Source organism: Zalophus californianus, chromosome 2 (genome assembly GCF_009762305.2).
Source record: "Zalophus californianus isolate mZalCal1 chromosome 2, mZalCal1.pri.v2, whole genome shotgun sequence".
NCBI classification, from domain to species: domain Eukaryota; kingdom Metazoa; phylum Chordata; class Mammalia; order Carnivora; family Otariidae; genus Zalophus; species Zalophus californianus.
The window spans coordinates 154,673,593-154,693,352 of NC_045596.1; the positions used below are offsets into that span (position 1 = coordinate 154,673,593).

General features: G+C 49.8%; 1 protein-coding gene across 3 annotated transcripts in view; it reads right to left on the reverse strand.

Annotated features, from left to right (window-relative positions):
• Window positions 1-19,760, reverse strand: part of DPYSL2 (dihydropyrimidinase like 2) — a 124,645-nt gene that overhangs the window by 66,513 nt on the left and 38,372 nt on the right. The window contains exon 1 of one of the 3 annotated variants that reach the window (XM_027598883.2): window positions 3,283-3,613. The exons of 1 other annotated variant lie outside the window; for it this stretch is intronic. In XM_027598883.2, the coding sequence (XP_027454684.1) occupies window positions 3,283-3,321 (39 nt within the window). In that variant the 5' untranslated portion in view covers window positions 3,322-3,613. Of the gene's footprint in view, window positions 1-1,351; window positions 1,371-3,282; window positions 3,614-19,760 lie in introns of those variants that run through there. One more of the 3 variants, XM_027598885.2, reaches the window with a different exon arrangement.

The window sequence follows — 19,760 nt, forward strand, 5'->3', positions numbered from 1 at the left end:
AGTGACAAAGGTGAACCTGATGTGACAACTTATTCATCACTTGATGAGTCAGAACACACTGGCAAAAGCTCAAAGCTTATCCTAGGTTTAAAAACAAAATGAAACAAAAAAAGATCCCTTTCCACTGAAAGAGAGAAAATGAAAGAACACCTAACAATTTCCCTTTAAAGAGCAGTGAAAACATTTCAGATAAAGAAGACAATATTTTTTAAATGGTTTTAGGCTAAACGTCATTCTAAAAAAAAAAATACACCCACATGTAGGGAAGTCAATTCTTGGCAAGGTTGGTGTGGAGGGGGGGGAAGTAACCAAGTCTGTTGTCATGGGATACTCTATACAAACACACTTGGTTCAACAATTGCAAAGTTTCATTTCAATGTGTTCTTTATATTTGCTTTTTATCTTTGAGATAAATCAGAGATTGTAACAAAGAGGGGGGAATATACTTCAAATATACACCACTTTAACTACCAAGCTGTTAAGAAAAAGGTAGAGTTTTGTGATCAAGTAGATGAAAAGGCAAGTTCCAAAATCTACATTATTGATGCACTTGTATTCTCTTGGTGAAAAATACAGGTCTATGACAAGTAGCACACAAGGGCCAGAAATGCAACAGAAATGTTACATTATGACTCATCTCTATCCCAAACGCTGTTGATGGAATGCGATATTAACAGCCTGGGTTCAGTGGAGATGCACCTGTATTCTTCTGGACTGGGTTACAAGTTGAACCACAGACTGCTCTTTTAATATACAAAACACATCAGAGGATGACATTCACTTTGACAATGGTTAACTTAGTTACAAACCAGTATTCCTACTAAGTGCTCTTTATAGTGAGCACCCACCAAAAAAAAGAAAATTATAGAAATCTTTAAAAAATATAGGGGGTAGGAGGTATAAATAAATAAGCTGCTAGACACCTAGGGGAAAAAAGATACTTTTACACATAAATGCACACACAGCCGGGTATAGAAAGTATTTACTGTTTCTCTAACATAATGAAAAACAGTAAGTTCATCTTAATTTTGTACACTGTAGGGTCCTTCATCCTGCTATAGACTTCAAAAAGTCAAATGGGAATAAAGAGTCAACAGTAATTCCTGCACTTGTATAAGGTAAATGTAAAGACCTTTACAAAATCCTGTCACGTACCCTAAGTCACCAAAGCCTCGAAAACACATCTGTGAGGTGGGTGGGGCCAGATTCTTATTCCTATGACACATAAACAAACGGAGGCTGAGGGGTTAAGCCACTCGCGCAAGGTCACCTGCTCCAGTGTCCTTTTCTCCGTCTATAATGATCTTTTCCCCTTTCCCCCAGTCTTCAGCTCTAACAGGATAAATCTCACCTAGGAGAGAAGGAGAAGCCCTGCCCTTCATTACCAGCTCGCTTAGTCACTGCAGTACCTGTCCCAGCCATCAATGCGAATCCCCGAGCCAACATCATGCTAAGAAAAAAAAAAAAATGAGACATCACAACCTCGTCCACTCTAGTGCCTTCCAGAAGGCTTCTTACATAAGATGCTGGCCATGATGATGGAAGGAGGGAAACCACGCTATATAGGTCCTAAAATAATGCAACCAGATTTTTAAGGGTAGAGGGGGCGCTCTTTAAAGAAAAAAAACTCTTGATTGTTTGCTTTTTAAATTTTTTTCTCCGCACACTGTCAAAATGAAACTGCCTTTTCCATTCACGAAGACAACAAATTATTTGAGGCTTGCAGCAAATCTGCTCCCCACCCCCACTCCCCAGACTCCTTCCTCCAGAGGAGGGAACACGTAACGTAGGGTCGGTGCCCCTGCGCCCGGCCCTTTCGGATCTTGGGTCTTCGGCCTTCAAGAAAAAGCTAGTACCCACCCTCGCTGTAGCACAGCCTGGCTCATCCCATAAAGTCCTCCCGAGCACACGCCCCCTCCCCTCTACATTTGTTTCCACGTCTCTCTCCTGCGGATGGGTGTGCCCTTGTGCATCCAGAGGAAGCCGGGGTGTCCGTGGCTAAGGAGGAAACCAGAGCGAAAGCGCGCCCTCAAATCCAGCCCTAAACACATCTTGAGTTTACCAGGATTCTTTCGGTCTCTGCCTCAGCCCTGGGTTCTACCCAGCAATCAACTGGCCAATTCCAATTGCACATCATTATATAACAATGAATTTCCCTCGCGTTCCTCCCTCCCCGGGATTTTATTCGGGGATGTAGAGAACTAGGGCTGGTGCGATTTTTTTCCAGGAAAAGATGGGGAGAAGGTGGGGGCAAGAGAGCGGGTAAAGGCAAGAACCTGTGGTTCAGCGCTGAAGCATCGCAAATTCATCGCTTAGCTGTTTTTTTCTCGTGATTTACAAACCAACAACCCCAGGCCCCAGAACTGCGCCGACACCTCCAGCCGCTGCGATCATTGTCTTGCCGAGGCCAGGCCGGGCCGGGCCATCTGCTCCGCGCCTCGCGCAGCGCCATTACCTCCGCGAGCCCGGCTCGGCGCTGTCCCCAACGCCCACCCTCCCAGCCCGCTTTGTATGCGCCAACACAGGCGCCTCCTTGGCTGCAGAAGGGGCAGAAAGACACAAGAAAGCGAGCTCAGAGCCCTGCCAGGGTTCCAGCCCCAAACCGAGGGCGAGGAAGCCGAGAGGGCCACCGAAAACCAGCCCCTGATCAACAAAAAGCCCACGCCTGGCCCCCTACCCTCCTCTGCTCATCACCGTGTCCCTGTTTTCCCTTCCCGTTTCCACATCATCCCGGTACTCCCTGCCCTTTCCAGCATCCCTCTGCTGTCATTACGCCTCCGGGCTGAAACCCGCTCCTTTTTCTAAGACGCGGGAGGAAGGCTCCAGAAAGCCTTTATGGTGGGGGCGGGAGGCACAGGGAGAATCCATTTCTCCATCTCCCCCATCCAGCTCCTGGAGTCCAGCCTCACAGCACGCAGCCCGGAGAACAATATCCGAGCTTCAACCATGCATATTCAATCTGGCATCCATTTGCTTACACCCCGCAGGCCAGCAATGCAGCATCTCGCACTGACAATAAAAGGATACAGCGGATCTGGCGCGCTATCTAAGACGTCCTTCAATGCACTTACGCTCCTATTTTAATGCCTTACAAATTATGTAGCTTACAATTCTATATCACTGCGTCTCCCACCACCCCGATCGCTTTCTTTAGCAACAGGAAAAAAAGAAAAAAGAAAAGTTGTGTTCCTCTTCCTCCCCCTCCTTTTAAAAAATTCCTTAGATGTTCTTTGCCACAAAAGGTTGCTGGCCGACCGCAGATTTCCCAAGTACCAAACTCACCGTGATGCGTGGAATATTTTTCTTCCCCTGATAAGACATCTCTCTCCTGGGAAAAAAATAATTTCAAGAGGACAGCTTTTAAGCAAAAATTGCCAGGAAAGAGATGATATTTTTTGCAGGATTGAAAAAGCTGCAACCCCTTAGCTGGTCTTGCTGATAGCAGATTTCAGGAACGGAAGGGATAAATGCAATCCTCTGTCTCCCTTTCTTCCTCTGCTCCAACACAGCCCCAGCTAGGGCGGAAAAAAAAGAAAGAGAGAGAGAACAGGAGGGAAGGGGTGGAAATAAACTACAGCAATAAAAGCCTCGGTTCAAGTCGGCCACCGCGGCGCATGCGCCGCCAGCCACTCCCTTTCCTCTCAGGCAAAAGCCATCCGCTTCGAGAGAGACGAGCCCTGATTGGCCACAATCGTGGGATATGCAAATGATGCAGGCGGGGAGGGGAGCGGCGCGAGAGCGCGAAATGCTGCAGTGTGCCGCCGAGGGCGGCGGTCCGTGCGTGCGCCCGAGCGGGGAGCGCGCCTTTCGCGCCCTTTCTTTAGGCCGGAGCATTGGGGACTGTGGCTGGCAGCCGCCCCAAATACAGCTTCAGCAACTCGAGGACAATGGAAGGGTGGTCTTTACGGGCCGGAGGAGCCCAGCCCGGCGACGGTGGGCTTCGCTACAGCCCGTGCGGCACGCACCCGCCCGCGCGCGCCCCGCTGGATGCCCGCCCGCGCGCCAATCCGCGGAGGCCGCAGCTGCAGCCCCGCGTGGGGTGACTGCGCCGAGCCAATGGCTTTGCTGGCGGCGAGCGCGCGACTGTACCGCCGGCCGGCGCCGCGCCGCCCGGGAGGGGCGCCCGGGCCCTCCTCCCGCCGCCCTCGCCCTTCGCGAAGGCTCGCTCGGCCTCCGCCCAGGAGTCGACGGGGGAATTCAGATGGCAGCGAGCGGAGGGAAGGGAAGGGGAGCGGGGCGGGGAGGGCTCGCGGCGCCGGCCACGCCCGTCCGCCGCCCAGCCCCCGAGAGAGGGGCGCCTGGCCTCGGGCCTGCGAGCCGGGCGGCGCGGGGGCGTCGGGCGCGCGGCCGGGCTCCCTGGGGCGCTGGCGGCGGGGCGAGGCGAGCTGCGGGAGGAAAGCTAGCCTGAGGGCAGGCGCCGGGCCGCAGGCTTCCGTGGCCAGGCGGCCGGCCGCAGACTCCGAAGCCCTTAGTACTGCGAGCAGGGAAGGGAGGCCGCGGGAAGGCTGTGGTCGGCTGCTGGAGCTGGTAGAGAGATGGGAAACCCGGCCCGGAAAGCCCTTTGGTGCCCTCGGGCCGCCCGTTGAGGCCGCGTGTAGGGCCCAGCTTTCTTGAGCGGCCACACCCACCCAGACCCATTTGGGGGAATAGAGGGGTGCATTTCACCGGTGCTTGCAGATCTGTCAAGGAAAAACTTGGCATTGCAGTGCTGTCGACGGGCCTCCACATCACACAATGGGGCACAAAGCGGAGATGAACTGTGGGGAAGCAGGAGGAATGAAAGAAGGGGAAACTTAAGTCATGGAGAAAACCTCCGGAATCAGAGTTAAAAACACAGGCCACTCTTCACTCCCCACTCAGAGATACCAGTTACAATTCAAACGGCATTCAAGGCCTGTCTTCTTGGCACTACCAGTTGAACAGCCTTGGAACCCCTCCGCTTTGCTGGTCCAAATCGTATACTGGCGCTTGTACTGCAGAATAGGAGAAATAAGCCAGTCCACTTGATCCCGAGCATCTACCAGGGGTCTCTTTGGAGATGTCGCCCAGGCAGGTGCAATGACTAAAACATCTGGGTAGGCCCATGGCTTTGGGTTTCTCTGCTTGAGATCAAACGATAGCTAGATTCCTTCCATAATCTTAGGCCATCAGGCAGCCTTGGGAAGAAATAAAAGAGTCTATTTAATTGGCTCATACCTGCTCAGCAAAGATTAGCCAGATAAATACAAGATAATCCTGGGGCTACTGTGGGCCCACGTTCCAATGTCTTTCTGCATCTGGCCACTTTGGATGGTTACCTGTCTGTCCAGAAGGTGTAAGATTGTACTCTTTCACTCCTATTCTGGTAAATTCTAAAGTCCCAGAAAAGAGCTGTGAGGGCATGCAGCAAACCCCATAGCTGATTAATTCATTCAAGTTCCAATTAGCTGTGCATCTTGAAAACAAAGTAGAAGCACTCCCCCCCTCCAACTATGTGATGTGCTAAGAGCAAAGTGACTTGATGTCAGCAGGTATTGATGTCAAGCTGTAAGGGTTAAAGTCACAGTCTGAGAAAGCTAAAATGTGCCCTGCTACCAGTGAAAGCCAACTGTAGGTTCCAAAAGGGCTGGGGGTAAGTGTTCTATTAAAATAACCACTAGGCAAGCAAGCAAATAATGAGATTCAAATTAATTTAAAACAGAATGAGTTCTAATTAAATTGTTAAATATTCTTGTTAAATTTTCCTGCTCCTGAACTGTTTGATCTTAACAGATTTAACTATATCTTGTTATTTACTAATTTGCCAATAAGTGCTTTGTAATAAAAGCTTTAAAGAAAAGATTATTTATTTGAGAGAGGGAGAGTAGGGGGAGGGTCAGGGGAAGAGGGAGAGAGAGAATCCCAAGCGGACTCCCTGCCGAGCAGAGAGCCCCACACAGGACTCCATCCCAGAACCCCGAGACCATGACCTGAGCTGAAACCAAGAGTTGGACGCTCAACCAACTGAGCCACCCAGACACCCCTGTAATAAAAGCTTTTATGTCAGTCTTATTTGTATCAGCCTTATTTTGATAGCCTTCCATATGAGGTTCTTAGTCCATGATAACTGACATTTCTACTCATACATATCCAAAGAGTTAAGGTTTAAATTGCTTTGTCTGTTCCGACTACAGCCTAAGAGTATTTGGCACAAAGAAGATACCAAATAGTTTTAATTGGCCAAGGAACTGTCTGCAATCTGCATTTCTTACCATACTGCTCAATGTAATGCAGAAAAGTAGGGTGGGGAAGAATTTTCCACCCACACTGCACTGATAGGCTTGTTAAAACACCGTTTTTTCACATTGTCTTTAGACAAACACTCAATGAAAATTCCTGTAAAGTTACAAATCATTATTCCTGAACCAAATATTTTAGCCTATTCTTGGGCATGATTTTTCTAAACTTTTAAAAAATTAAATGCACATCAGGGCGTCTGGGTGGCTCAGTTGGCTAAGCGTCTGCCTTCAGCTCAGGTCATGATCCCAGGGTCCTGGGATCCAGTCTCACATCGGCTTCTCCATCTAGACCTCCCCCCTGCTTGTGCTCTCTCTCTCTCTCTCTCTCTCTCTCTCAAATAAATAAATAAATAAATAAAATCTTTTTAAAAATTAAATGCGTATCAAACATGAAAAAAGAGCATTGTACCCAGGATCTCTATCAGTCACTGACCACAGCCTCCTCTGCAACTTCACCTCCCATCCCTTGACACCCATGCCTCCATCCCCGGGCTCAGGGGGTGCATGCACACATGTGCCAGCACACATGCTGCCCCTCGAGGCCATGCGCCTTCTCGAATCCGTGCCCTGCCCCATGTTTCCTTCATCTCCTTCCATCTTCCCTCAACCCTTCCTCTAAAAGTGAGCTTAAAGGTCACCTCCTTGGTGCCATCTGCCTCCCTACTGCCCCCGAAAGCATTAAGCACAACCTGCTGTATTCACCACCACTGGAACACGCATCCTTCGTATTATAATTATCTGTCCTTTTCTTCCGTCAGAGCATGACTCCTAAAAGCCAAGAACTGGGCATTTCTTTTTCCCGTGACCAGTACACTGCCTGACCTGTGGCAGGGGCCCTCAAGGTTTGGTATATAACTAAATGCTGTCATTGCTTTTCCAAGAGAATTTCCACGTTTCTTCCATGTCACTGCCACAGTGAGTTTTAATGTCAACAAAATCCCCAGCTCAGCCTTTCTCTTAGCACTGTCGCCTTGCTTGCTGCGTCTTCCTTCTCTCCTCCAAGTTCCGGAAACCGCAAGAGAACCTTGTTATAATGCAGCTCATTATTCCTTGTGTGGGCGTAGCTGCTTGGATTTTAAGCTAAGCATCCCCTAAACAAAGCTGCCACGTACCACCAGGCCTGATAAAATCCAAGGAGAGAGCATCCAGTTCCGAACTCTAGAGTCCTACAAGGCGTCTCAGGTCATTTTTTTCTGAGCGCTAGTTTCCTTTTTTTTTCTTTTCTTTTTTAAAAGATTTTATTTATTTATTTACCAGAGAGAGAGCAAGAGAGCGAGGTAGAGAGAGCATGAGAGTACAAGTGGGGGGGGCAGCAGGCAGAAGGAGAAGCAGGCTCCTTGCTGAGCAGGGAGCCCGATGCAGCGCTCCATCCTAGGACCCTGGAATCATGACCTCAGCCGAAGGCAGACGCTTCACCGACTGAGCCACCTGGGTGCCCCTGAGCACTAGTTTCTTAAACCGTTCTCTTCTCCACCCTTCCAGTATTCTTTCCACATGCCTGCGTGGTACCCTTCACGTTCTACCACCTACACCATACCATCCTCACCTCTACCATGACAAGGCGAGCAGGACTTTTCTTCCATTGAAAGTTGGAGCTCGCAAAGACTAGGAACTCTTTCCGAACGCTTCCTCATGTCTCACCCTTTACAGGGCCCCGGGGCGGGTGGGGTGGGGGGAGGTGGGGAGCTCAAGAGGGATGACATCCAGTCAGGATTTTTAAGATGTTCAAGTCATACACCCCCACCGGGCGTGGGGAGACGAAGTGCTGTCACCGGGGACACTGCAGGGTGACTGGACTGCTTTCAGTTCCTCAGCAGCCGGCTCACTCCGCGTCCCAGCTCGGACCAGGCCCACCACTGCTCTTGGTTTCAGCTTCCTCCTTTGGGAAGCTGCAGTTGCCGGTTCTGCTTCCACAGCCCCCCTGGGCCTCCCTCTGTGGAAGTGCAACATTCAGGATGTCACGGAGGAGGGAAACCCCAAAACAGACATTTTGACCAGAAGAACAGAGCCCAGAAGTGGCAAAGAAGAGAACACCCCAAGTTCCCCCATCGCTGCAGGACTGCCGCCAAGGGCTACGGCCTTAAATGCGGTCTGCAGAGGAGGTTACAGTTAATGCGGTGGTAAAGAGAAGGTGCCAGAATTCTCCCTTGCCAAAAACTAAGGGCACTGACGAGGACACTTGAGCTGGAAGTGATGCCTTCCTCCCCGCAGATGGAATCCGGCCATAATGGTCATTTTGTTTGGGTGCATAACCCTGAAGGGGCAGTCTGCAGAGGGGACAGCCAAGGGCTAGCCGGTCCAAGCCTTTCCACGGGGTGCATCCTTTACCCAGGGTTGGGGAGTGGTGACCCATGAGGGTGGAAGTGACTGGCCCTCTGAGCCAGATGCCGCTTTTGCAGAAAAGAGTATTGGTCAACTCAGTATGGGCTATGAGAGCATCCCGACCAAAGTCCTTACTGGGTGAAGACAAGAGGCTCATCTGTCCCCGTTCTGTCGGACACTGGGACACAGAGGAAAACATGCACTTCAGAATCTAGTAGCCTTTGGCTTTCTCCTCTTATCACTCCTTCATTACCTACCTTGCACATCATCCTCTGTGTGACTATAGATTTTCCCTGGGGTCTTTCCTGCCCAGGGCTGGAGACAGACAGCAGCTTGCTTTGGCCGTCATGCCTCAGGCCCGCCCTCTGGTGGTGAATGAGGAGAGTGCGCTTTTGGTCCCCTCTGTCCTCAACTGAGAACTAGGAAAGCGCCTGGTCCCGGGGTTCCTGGAGTGATTTTGCCTCTGCATTGTAATCAGCTGGACCCCCTCAGACTTCTTGATTAGAATCTCCAGTGATAAGGCCCAGGGATGTTTTTTAACCAGTTTACCTCCAGCTAGTAGCCCACTACACCCTGCTTTTTACAGAAGAGGAAGCTGGGAGAACATGAACGAGCACTCAGGTCTCAGGCCTACCCAGGACTTTTCCGCTCCCCAAAATACACATCAGTGGCCCTGCTCTGTACCCCATGGAAACATCTTATGAAGGAGTAGTAAATATTCCTGCTATCCTTCCACTTGATTGCCTTCTAGTAAAACACTCATGTAGTCAGCAAGAGGCAACTAACATTTATTGAGCACCTACCGTAGTCTACACGAAGCAGAGTACTTTAAATACATCTTATTTCATCCTCCCCGAAAATCTTACTAGGGAAGTCTTCACATTCCTATTGTATAGCAAGGACAATGCAACTCAAAGAAACCTCTTGTTCCAGGCCCAGGGGTGTGCAAGAGTGAGCACGGGACTCGAATCCAGATCTGTGTGACCCCACAACCCAAGGCAGTAGTTCTTTAAATGATAAAGTAATAGCAGAAACCAGGACCCACCTTGTGAAAAAAGTGGGCATGGGTGGCCTGCTGTCTCTTTCTTTACCCCTGTCCCACTCCCCTGGCTGCCACCACGCGAAGCTCCAAGGACTTAGTACATTCCAACGGCACTGCCCCTTGTTCCAAAATTAATTCTCCATCTCTCTTTCTTCATCACCCAGCAGGATTCAGTTTCTGTCAGTGGCCAGCTCTCCTCTCATTGGAAACATAATAGATGAACACCAACGTTTAAAGGAGCACTGAACCCTTACAGTGCTACCCCGGAGCTAAAAGGGCAAGACCCCGATAGGCGGGCGGCTTGCCCAAAGAAAATGCGAACTGGGGGCGCCTGGGTGGCTCAATCGTTAAGCGTCTGCCTTCGGCTCAGGTCATGATCCCAGGGTCCTGGGATCGAGTCCCACATCGGGCTCCCTGCTCCGCGGGAAGCCTGCTTCTCCCTCTCCCACTCCCCCTGCTTGTGTTCCCTCTCTAGCTGTGTCTCTCTCTGTCAAATAAATAAATAAAATCTTTTAAAAAAAAAAAAAGAAAAGAAAATGCGAACTGTCCAAACTGCCCTCATTCTTTCCCAGCCTCATCCTGCCCTCCCCGCCTACCCTCCGCAGCACCCCAATTTCCTGTTGCTGCTACTGTCTCCTCCTCTCCCATTCACTGCAGGGACGGCTCCTTCTCACCCTTCAGTGCCCTCTTCCACGACACTCGCCCTGACCCCCATCTGAAGTCTGCCCACATATTCGCTACCTTCCCTATCTCGGCAGCCCCTCAACAGCAGGGATCCCAGTCGGAAGTACTTTGTGTATTTGTTTCCGTCTGTATTTTTTTAGTCTCTACCTCACAACTACAGCCTCCCTAAGCCACCTTGTTCTCCACCCCACCCAGCAAAGAGCTCAGAGCACCCCATAAACATGAGCTGGGGAAGCAGCCCAACAGCAGAGCCTCTCTGGCCACCCAGTGCAGATTGCCTCCCACTGCCCTGCCCCAGCTTGCCGGCCCTCCAGCCTAGGTGACCTTCCACCTCTGCCTCCCTGACGTGCACCTGCCACCCCACCGGTCCTCATTCACCCGAGTGTTTAAAATGCCAGATGGCAAGAATTCACCTGACTGGATTGGGTCACCTAGGCTTGTGGCTGCCGCCAACCCCACCCCACCATGGCAGCGCATGCAGATTTCTCTCCCACTGGGACCTGGCCTTCAGGGGCACGGGCCTGGCCTTCACCAAGCGTGACTCCACTGCATGCAGGTCCGCCTGTGGTAGCTGCAGGTGGGTTCCCTTTTCCAAGCACACGCTTCAGGCTCGGGCTCCAACACACTTAGGAAATAAAGCAGATGCTCGTCCATCTGGGCCCTCCCTGGTTCAGAAGCTATGTCATTTCCACAGAGGGCTCAGAAAACGGGTGAACTGTGTGTCCAGAGAGTCCAAATAATATGTCGGGAGCTTCAGTCTCTTAGAAGAATCCAGCCATGTTCAAATATTGAGAACTACCCACTTATTCAAAAACATTCTGTGCTTCTAGCCCATTTGTCCAAACAGGTTCCCTAGAGACCTCTTTGGGGGCGATTTATTAGCTTAGTCTATGGATTTTTGGAAGTAGTCCATTTGGATACTGTAAAGATTTAAAGAATTGCTGAATTTTCCCTAAGAAGACCAAAGAGTAATCGCGAGTTGAGCTCACAAGCTCCTCACGCACAGCCCCTCCGTGGGCTGCAAGGCCTTGTGCACGGCAAGGCCGTGGGGTGAGGACGCACGGTGCTCCTCCTGCCCCAGAGAAGCTGTGCCCCTCTGCCATGAGTCTGGGCCCCCACAATGTCACCCACCAAAGACTGAGCACCACCCAACTTCTGAGCATGCCTGGCCTCCCTCAAGAAGCAGAACGGGACCCAATAGGACACAAGCAGATAAGGAGGTGACTGAAAGTTACACCAACTGGGAGTAGACTGTCTACCGCATACATGGGCCTTTAAACCAGATTCTACAGGTATGGGCCACACTGACTTCGTGTAGGCACGCAGTCAAACCAGGGGAGGAGGTGGAGTGCCTCAGGAATTGAGGAAATTATGATGTTCAATTAGTAAAATGACCGCTTTAAGGTGACTGGCTGAGACAGAAAGAAAATAATCCTGGGGGCCCAAGAGACTAAAGGCCACTGTCTCATTGGGGGTGTCACCATCTTTCCTGTGCTGAATTAAGGGCCCCACTGCTTTTGGATCTTATGCGGTCCTGAATCAGTACTTGCCCCAAAGTGCAAATCTGACCTTGTTACTCTCCCGCTTAAAATGCGTCCACAGCTCCACGATACCTGCGTGACAAAGTCCAAAGTCCTCAGCACTGGGTCCAGGCTTTTCGCATAGTCTGGCTTCTGCCTACGTCCCGTGCCTTCCTGAGCGCTGTTGGCATCCCTGTGCTGCCCCCCACACTCCGGCCACGTCAAGCTCTCACCTTCCCTGGTGAGAGCGTCAGGCTCTTTGTAGCCTGCGTCCGTACTCATGTTTCCACCTCCCCCAGCACTGCACCCCCTCTCTAGCCCCTCACACCATCACCTCCTCTATGCCCCCAGAGAGATCTGACTACTCTTTCTGTTGTGCGCCACTGGGCCCTATAAAGATTCCTAGCAGGGTGCCTGAAGCAGTTTCCAGTGTTATTTCTTTATACACTGTCTCCTCCTAGACAAGAAGCATCCTGATGGCAGAAGACTATACTTAGTTTCTGCAGCATGCACCATAAGGCTTTGCATACACACACACGTTCTGAAAGAATGGATGGATGGGAAGATGGATGGATTGGATGGATGGATGGATGGATGGATGGGTGGATGATGGATGGTTCGGTGAGCAGATGAATGGATGGTGGATGTTGGATGGATGAATGAATGGATGGATGGATGAGCAGATGGATGGATGAGGGATGGATGAGCAGATGGACGGATGAATGGATGGGTGGATGATGGATGGATGGATGGGCAGATGGATGATGGACGGATGGGTGGATGATGGATGGATGGAGGGAGGGATAAAGAATGAACAGATTAATTAAATGAATAAGCTCCCTGAACAAAAGTCCCAGTTATAAAATATAGTTACACCGGGGGGCGCCTGGGTGGCTCAGTCGTTAAGCATCTGCCTTCGGCTCAGGTCATGGTCCCAGGGTCCTGGGATCGAGCGCCACATCGGGCTCCCTGCTCGGCGGGAAGCCTGCTTCTCCCTCTCCCACTCCCCCTGCTTGTGTTCCTCTCTCTCTGTGTCTCTCTCTGTCAAATAAATAAATAAAATCTTTAAAAAAAAATATATATATATATAGTTACACTGGGACTTGAGTCTAAAATGATCTTCCAAGGCGCAAAGTTCACAACCAGGCTCTGTCTTAGGCCCCATCCATTTAGTCCAAGTTCTCAGGAGGACCAGGGGGTACTCATGACAGCCATTCTCTCCTGCCAGAGAAGCCTGCAGAACTTCCACTTAGGCCTGGGTACCTCTAACTTGCTACCAGCATCACTGTGTACTTATAGATGGATTAGGCCCTCTCTGGGAGAGACTCTTCATGTTGCAGAAACTTCTAGGATCTGCAAACATGTCTGCAGACAGTTCTCCTTGATGGGAATGGAATAGGAGAACTTGAACAAAGGACATCTTTACAACACTGGCATCCTCCAGTGAGACAAATATCCTTGCTTGGTATGGGGGACGTTCAGATAAGCAAAGGCAGGGGGACCAAGTTTATCCTGTGGAATATTCTTTCAACCTGGTATTGAGACAAATGCTCCTTATCCCTTTTCCTTCCCCCTCCTACTATTTTTCTCCCTGCTTTTGGCTTTATGAAGCCTTTTGGCCATTTTTGCTTACAAAGTACCGGAAGGAGTCATCATCTGGTGGACGACCAAGGTTATCAGCAGAGCTGCAGGGGTCTGAATCTTAGACTTGTGACCCTTGGAGAGCCAGCGGTTTGAGACGTTCCCTTTCAGCCCTCTTTGGGGTCAAGGCCAGAGCTGAGCCCCACACCAATCCTTTCCTGAGTCTTCCTCTGCTGGGGTGGCCAGGTCTGGGCATTCACATGACAACCTCCAAGTCAGATGGTGGAGAAGAAGAGGGGAAGAATACATCAAGGCCATTGTAATTTTGACTAGCAAGGATGCAACATCATAATAAAAAACACAGCATGCAGTATCAGGATACACGGCCATTCCTGGCTTAAGCCAGCCCCTCAGCCCATGGATAGCCACAGCCAGTTGGCCAAAATGCAGCTTGCTTGCATCACTATTTCAGCCCACTGAGGTTAATGCTCAGCAGCAGTTCTTACTGGGACAATCTGGAAGTTTCTCCCACTTGCTTGTGAAAGTTAATTTGGTGCCCAGGATGACAGCAATGAGCAGGCCAGTGAGCACCATGGTCCAACCCATCCTCCCATCGCCTTCCTAGGATGGCAACCTAACCAAATGCCTGGTTCTCCATCTCCTGACAGTTTCCTCCAGGCCCATTTAACACGCAAACCTGAAGTAGCTCTCCTATGGCCATTGTGACTGCCCACACCAACCAGCGAACACATTCCTGAGAGAGACAGTGTCATTTAGAAGGTTCCAGGCTGTGGTTCTCATCAAACCATGAGGAATAGAGTGACCCAAATGGCTTCATGCTCTCATTGCTGAAGCCACCAAGACAGAGGGGTCCAGGGGAAGAACTGAACAAAATTCTTTGCTGGCCTTTGCATCATCTTAAAACCACCCTCTAGGCATTAGTTTTCTCTGTGTGGTTATTATTCTCTTGCCTCAAATATCCTGCAGATAACAAGAGGACAAAAAAGACCTTTGGTCAAATGTGGAGGGCTTCTTTTCTCTTCCTCTTCCTTGTCTCCTCACTTTTTTTCTCCTTTCCCTTCCCTGTCAGGCTTATGAGGTTTGCCTCAGAGGCATTGTAAACATCCATACCTGCCACCAATCCTATGAATGCCCATCACGTTGTTGACCACATTCTTCAGTTTCCAGACAAGTCCAAATGGGATGCAAGTGTTTCACGGTGCCAGTCAGGGTTAGATATTAGCTATTTTTCTCTGAGGGGGGATTCAGGACTTTGCAGCTAACAGTGGGCTCTCGTTCCACTCTCTCCATTGCCCCCCTTCTCTTGCATGGACCTTTTGAAGGAGGGGTTTCCTGGAAGTTAGAGTTGGGGCCCAGCCCCTCCCACATGCCATCAACCCCATGGCCTGGGTCCTGCTTGGCTCTTGCTAGTCTCCCTTTTGAGGATGGAAGTCTAGTCCTGGACCCCAGCCTGGTGGATTCCAGGAACTGGGATCTGATAGGCATGGAGGACCTCCCAAGAAATGGTGGACCTCCCACAGAATGGCAGGTCTCCCACAGAAAGGCTGTTGCCTGCCTACCAGCTAGTGCTTCTCAGAGTGACCTACTCTTGGACCCCATCCCAGGACTCTACTTAACTGACGGACCACTGGCCTTTGCACCTTGGAGATCCCCTCACCCCCCAGCAACCACTGCCACTGCTACCCATTTTGCCTGAAACGGGATGCAAGAGAGCTGAACTGTTTGATGGACTGTACTTGCCTGACTAAAGCACCAGTCCCTATCTCTGCCCAACAGTCACATTCCTTGCATATCTATTCCAACATAGGAGGACCTAGGACAGATCACAGTCCCTTCCCACTGGAGGAACCAAGCGTCCTGCCTGAAAGGTGTTAGGATGTAGCACCTTCTCCTCACACAGGGTGTGTATCTCATCTTGTACATTCAGAGTGCAGTGGAGAGAGCCAAGCTGGAGTGGAGGATTCTCCATCCATCCGACACAGTCAAGTCTCCATAACTCACCAAAGTTACAGCCCAGAGATGGGTCTTACACTTGTGTGTGAGACAACATGAAACTCTGCAAGTCTTTCTTCTGATCACCATCTTGGCTGTGTGACAACACTGAATTCATCAAGACAGGCAAAACATAACAAATGTTTAAGGAAGGGAACCACTTGTGACATGATACTACCTTTCATGCCTCTTCCATCCAGGGAGCTGTGCCTTGTAAAAGAACATTCTTCCATGAGGGGAATGTTCTATATCTGCTCTGTCCAACACAATAGTCACTACCCCTGCCCCCACCCATGGCTGTGGAGCATTCGAAACATGCTTAGTGTGATGGGAGAGGGGCCTCAATTTTTAATTTATTTCATTTAACTTAATTTTAATGTAAATAGCTCCTGGTGGTTATGGCTGTTGCGTTGGTCAGCAAAGATCCAGAAGCCAAGGCTTATAGCTGGCCTTAGGTGATGGAGAATATGAAAGTCACAAACTGGTAGCCTGTGGGCCAGATCAGCCCAGAGACAAATTTTGTTTCACCATACAGTGTTTTCAATGGATTTTTAATTGGGCCAACAAATTAGAGTGAGGAGACTTCTCATGAAAAAGCCACACTTTCACCTTCTGGAAATCAGAAGCTCTAGGAAACTCTAGTGTCTGTTCCCAGGGGGCTGGAGGAGGGTAGCAGCTGCCCCTGGAGAAGGGTCCTGGGCTCTGCTTGTGTGATCCACACTCCACTGTCCCCCCTCACACTGAGGCCGAGTTATAGTTACTATCCAGCATTTACCTGGACCCTTTTCTTTTCTTTTTTTTTTTTTAAAGATTTTATTTATTTATTTGAGAGAGAGAGAGAATGAATAGAAAGCACAAGAGGGAAGAGGGTCAGAGGGAGAAGCAGACTCCCCGCTGAGCAGGAAGCCCGATGCGGGACTCGATCCCGGGACTCCAGGATCATGACCTGAGCCGAAGGCAGTCGCCCAATCAACTGAGCCACCCAGGCGCCCTACCTGGACCCTTTTCATTCACAACTGCTACACATCTACCTACCTGGCTCCAGGTAGCCTTGATGTAAGGTCTGCTCTAGCCAACCGCAGACCTCACCCAACTTCTTGAACAAGACTGCTCTCTGTCTGTGACTTTGAAGAGCCTTAAATAAGCAGCAGAAGAAAAATGACTTATGAAACTGCTGCTATTCACTAAAAATTAGGACATACATTATCCATTGAATACTGTGAAATCAGGGGCATTTGTCCCATTTTACAGATGAAGAGACTAAGGCTGGAAGAAGTTAAAGAATTAAATTGAATAACTGGGCCCAAATAGGAAAGCCAGAAAGTAACATAGCCAGCATTCAAACCAGATAAATCTGACTCGTATACACTCCATCTGTCCATTGGACAAAGTCATTTCCAGACCATCACACTCCCACTGCCCTGCAGAAGCCCCACCCTCCAGTTTCTGGGCCACCTCTCCACATTTATCCAGGGTGTAAGCGATTGGATCAGTCTTTCTCTCCGTGGCACTGCAGTGTGGCAGAGGCTGCTACCTGTTCACAAAATCCACGTTCTCCTCTCTGGGACACATAAGTGCACCACATGTCCCAGCCTACTCAGCAACTAGATGTGGCAGGGTTTTAGCCAAGTGAATGGGGCGGGGCAGGGGGGAGACCTATGGTTGTCTCTTCTAGAGACAGAGCTCTCTCTGTGCTCCTCCAAGCTCCTTTCTCCTTCTAGCTGACTGAGATGGTGCTCCCCAACCTTGGGAGCCACATGTTGGCAGTAGAGCCATCAGCAGCCTGAGTCTCTAATTAACTGCATGGAGCGGGGACCCTGTGCCCACCCCCGCCTGCTGATCAATAACACACACCTTGTACTATTATATGATATGGACATAAACTCCTCTTGTGCTTGAGCCATTATACTTACTGGGGTCTATTTGTTATAGCAGCAATATTCTTTCTATCATCTCCGATCATAATGCTGTTTAGATTTAAAATTTTTGTGAAACACACACACATTCAATTCCCTCACCTTCTTGACCCCAGCAACCTTGGCCTGCCCTTATCTTCAGCCATTGCTTCCAGGGCTTCGTGAAGCCTCATCCCCACACTGCACTGTCAAGGCCAGCTGCGTCACCTTCTCCATCTCAGCTGAATTCCACAGTCCATCACATGACCAACTCTCAGCAGCCTCCTTCCATTATTCCTCTTACCCTGCAACCTCCGGATCCTGGAGCAACCCTGAAACTCACTATTCCTGTGCCAATACCGCAGAGAGACGCCAGAGAAAACTCACACTGTCTGAAAGATTGAGACAGATCATCTCAGAAAAGCCCTTGACTTGGTCACATCCTCAGCTGTGTGTCTCCGCATCTGTCATGACCGTTACCATCTGCTCTCATGGACCTCAGTCTGGCTGGCCAGGCAGATGCTGACTATTCCTAGCAGAGAATCATGTATGCCCATCTTCTCTCCTTGCCTACAGTCTCATTGGAAGAGGACAGCCTGTTCAAGGGTTCTTTCTTAACCCACGTTGCATCGCACCCTCTTCCTCCTGAACCTCATCCTTTCTGCCACTTGTTCCCTTCAGCTTAGAAACACTCCCCACCCCTTCCTATCCCCCTTGGCCCTGTGTTCTCACCAGCTATTGCCCTGGCATTGCTCTTCCCTCATAGTCAAGTGTCATGGTCTCCACCTCCTCAACTTCAGCTCCCACTAGCTTCTCAGCCGCTGTCATCTGGCTCTTCCCCTAACTGCACTGAAAGGGCTCTGGCAAAGAGCCCCCTCCTTGGTAAATGTAAGGAAGATTTTGCAGTCTTCATCTTAACTGACCTCCCTAGGATACTTAACATTATCACCTCTACTGTTTTTCTTCAAGTTCCCCTCTCTGGCTTCTTGGTACCTTTCTTCCAGCTCCCCTCATACATTTATACCCCTTCTATCTCAGTGTTCATTCTTACCCCATTGTAAATGTTGATGGTTTTTGATTCTCTCCTGAGCTTCCTTCTCTGCTATGTTTAATGATTAACCAGAAGCTTAACCACTTAAATGTTTCTGACTTCGAAATCTTCATTTCTGACCCCTCCCAACCGTCATTCATTCATCCAACAAGGATATATTTGGGGTAAATATTAATTATTTAGGAGTCATTAGCTCATGGATGGTAATTGCTATCGACTGACAGTCTGTGTCCTCCCAAAGTTTGTATATTGAATCCTAATCCCCAATGTGGTGATCTTAGGAGGTGGGGCCTTTGGAAGATGATTACATCATAGGGGCGGAGCCCTCATGAACAGGATGAGTATCCTTAAAAATGTGGCCCCCGGGGGCTCCCTTCCCTTTCCGCCACAGGAAGAACTATCTATGAACCAGGAAGCAGGCTCCCACTAGACACCAGTCTGCCAGTGCCTTGACCTTGGATTTCGCAGCCTCCAGAACTGTGAGAAAGAAATGTCTGTTGTTTATAAGGCACCCAGGCTGTGGGATCCTGTTATGGCAGCCTGAATGGACTAAGACAGTGGTTAAAGCCAGAGGACACTATGAGACCACCTGGGGACAAAGTGAGGATGGTGGACAGAAGAGGGCCCAGGTCTGATATTTCCACTGCAATTAGAAAAAAATTTGCCTGTGAAGACTCAAAAGGTGTGATGGGCACCAAGAGAGGACAGTGTTTCAGGAAAGTGGGAATGGCCAACTAAGGCTGCCAAGAGGCTGACAGAATATCCCTCAGGCAGACAGCTACCCGCACATCACATCAGAAACACTGAGTGACAAACTCCTGGATCAAACTTTCCCTTCCCATTTATCCCCTTGCTTCTGGAAGGTTGCTGTGGGTGGGCAGCGGTGAGACCACAGATGTTACAGCAATGGGATAATACAAGATGCCATCAATATACATGAACGACTGCTCTCTCCCTTTCTCTGGGAGACTCCCGTTCAAGTTCAGATTCCTCTTTGGATCTGGAGGCCCCACACTCATATAATTAATAATTAATGATGTTCGTTCCTTTCTGGTGGGAAACGAGGGGGATCAGCAGATTTTAACTCCTGTCAATTATACTGATGTGGATCACACTGAGGCCCACATGCACCTTCACCAAAAGGATAAATTATATACATCACAGAAACAGAGCATATGATGCTTGAAAAATCCCCATAGGAAATCTCCCTGTACCCCAAAGTTATGGCTGCTCACATTTTTAATGCTTCTATTAAAGAACAGAGACGAACCTGCTTCAAGCAACATTATCGGGTGTCACCAAGACATTATTGGGTGTCTCCTCCAGGGAGTGGAGGTCCCCCAATGCTTTCCCTGACCAGTTCTCACCGAGTCCACCCCACAGAGCCTGGTTGTG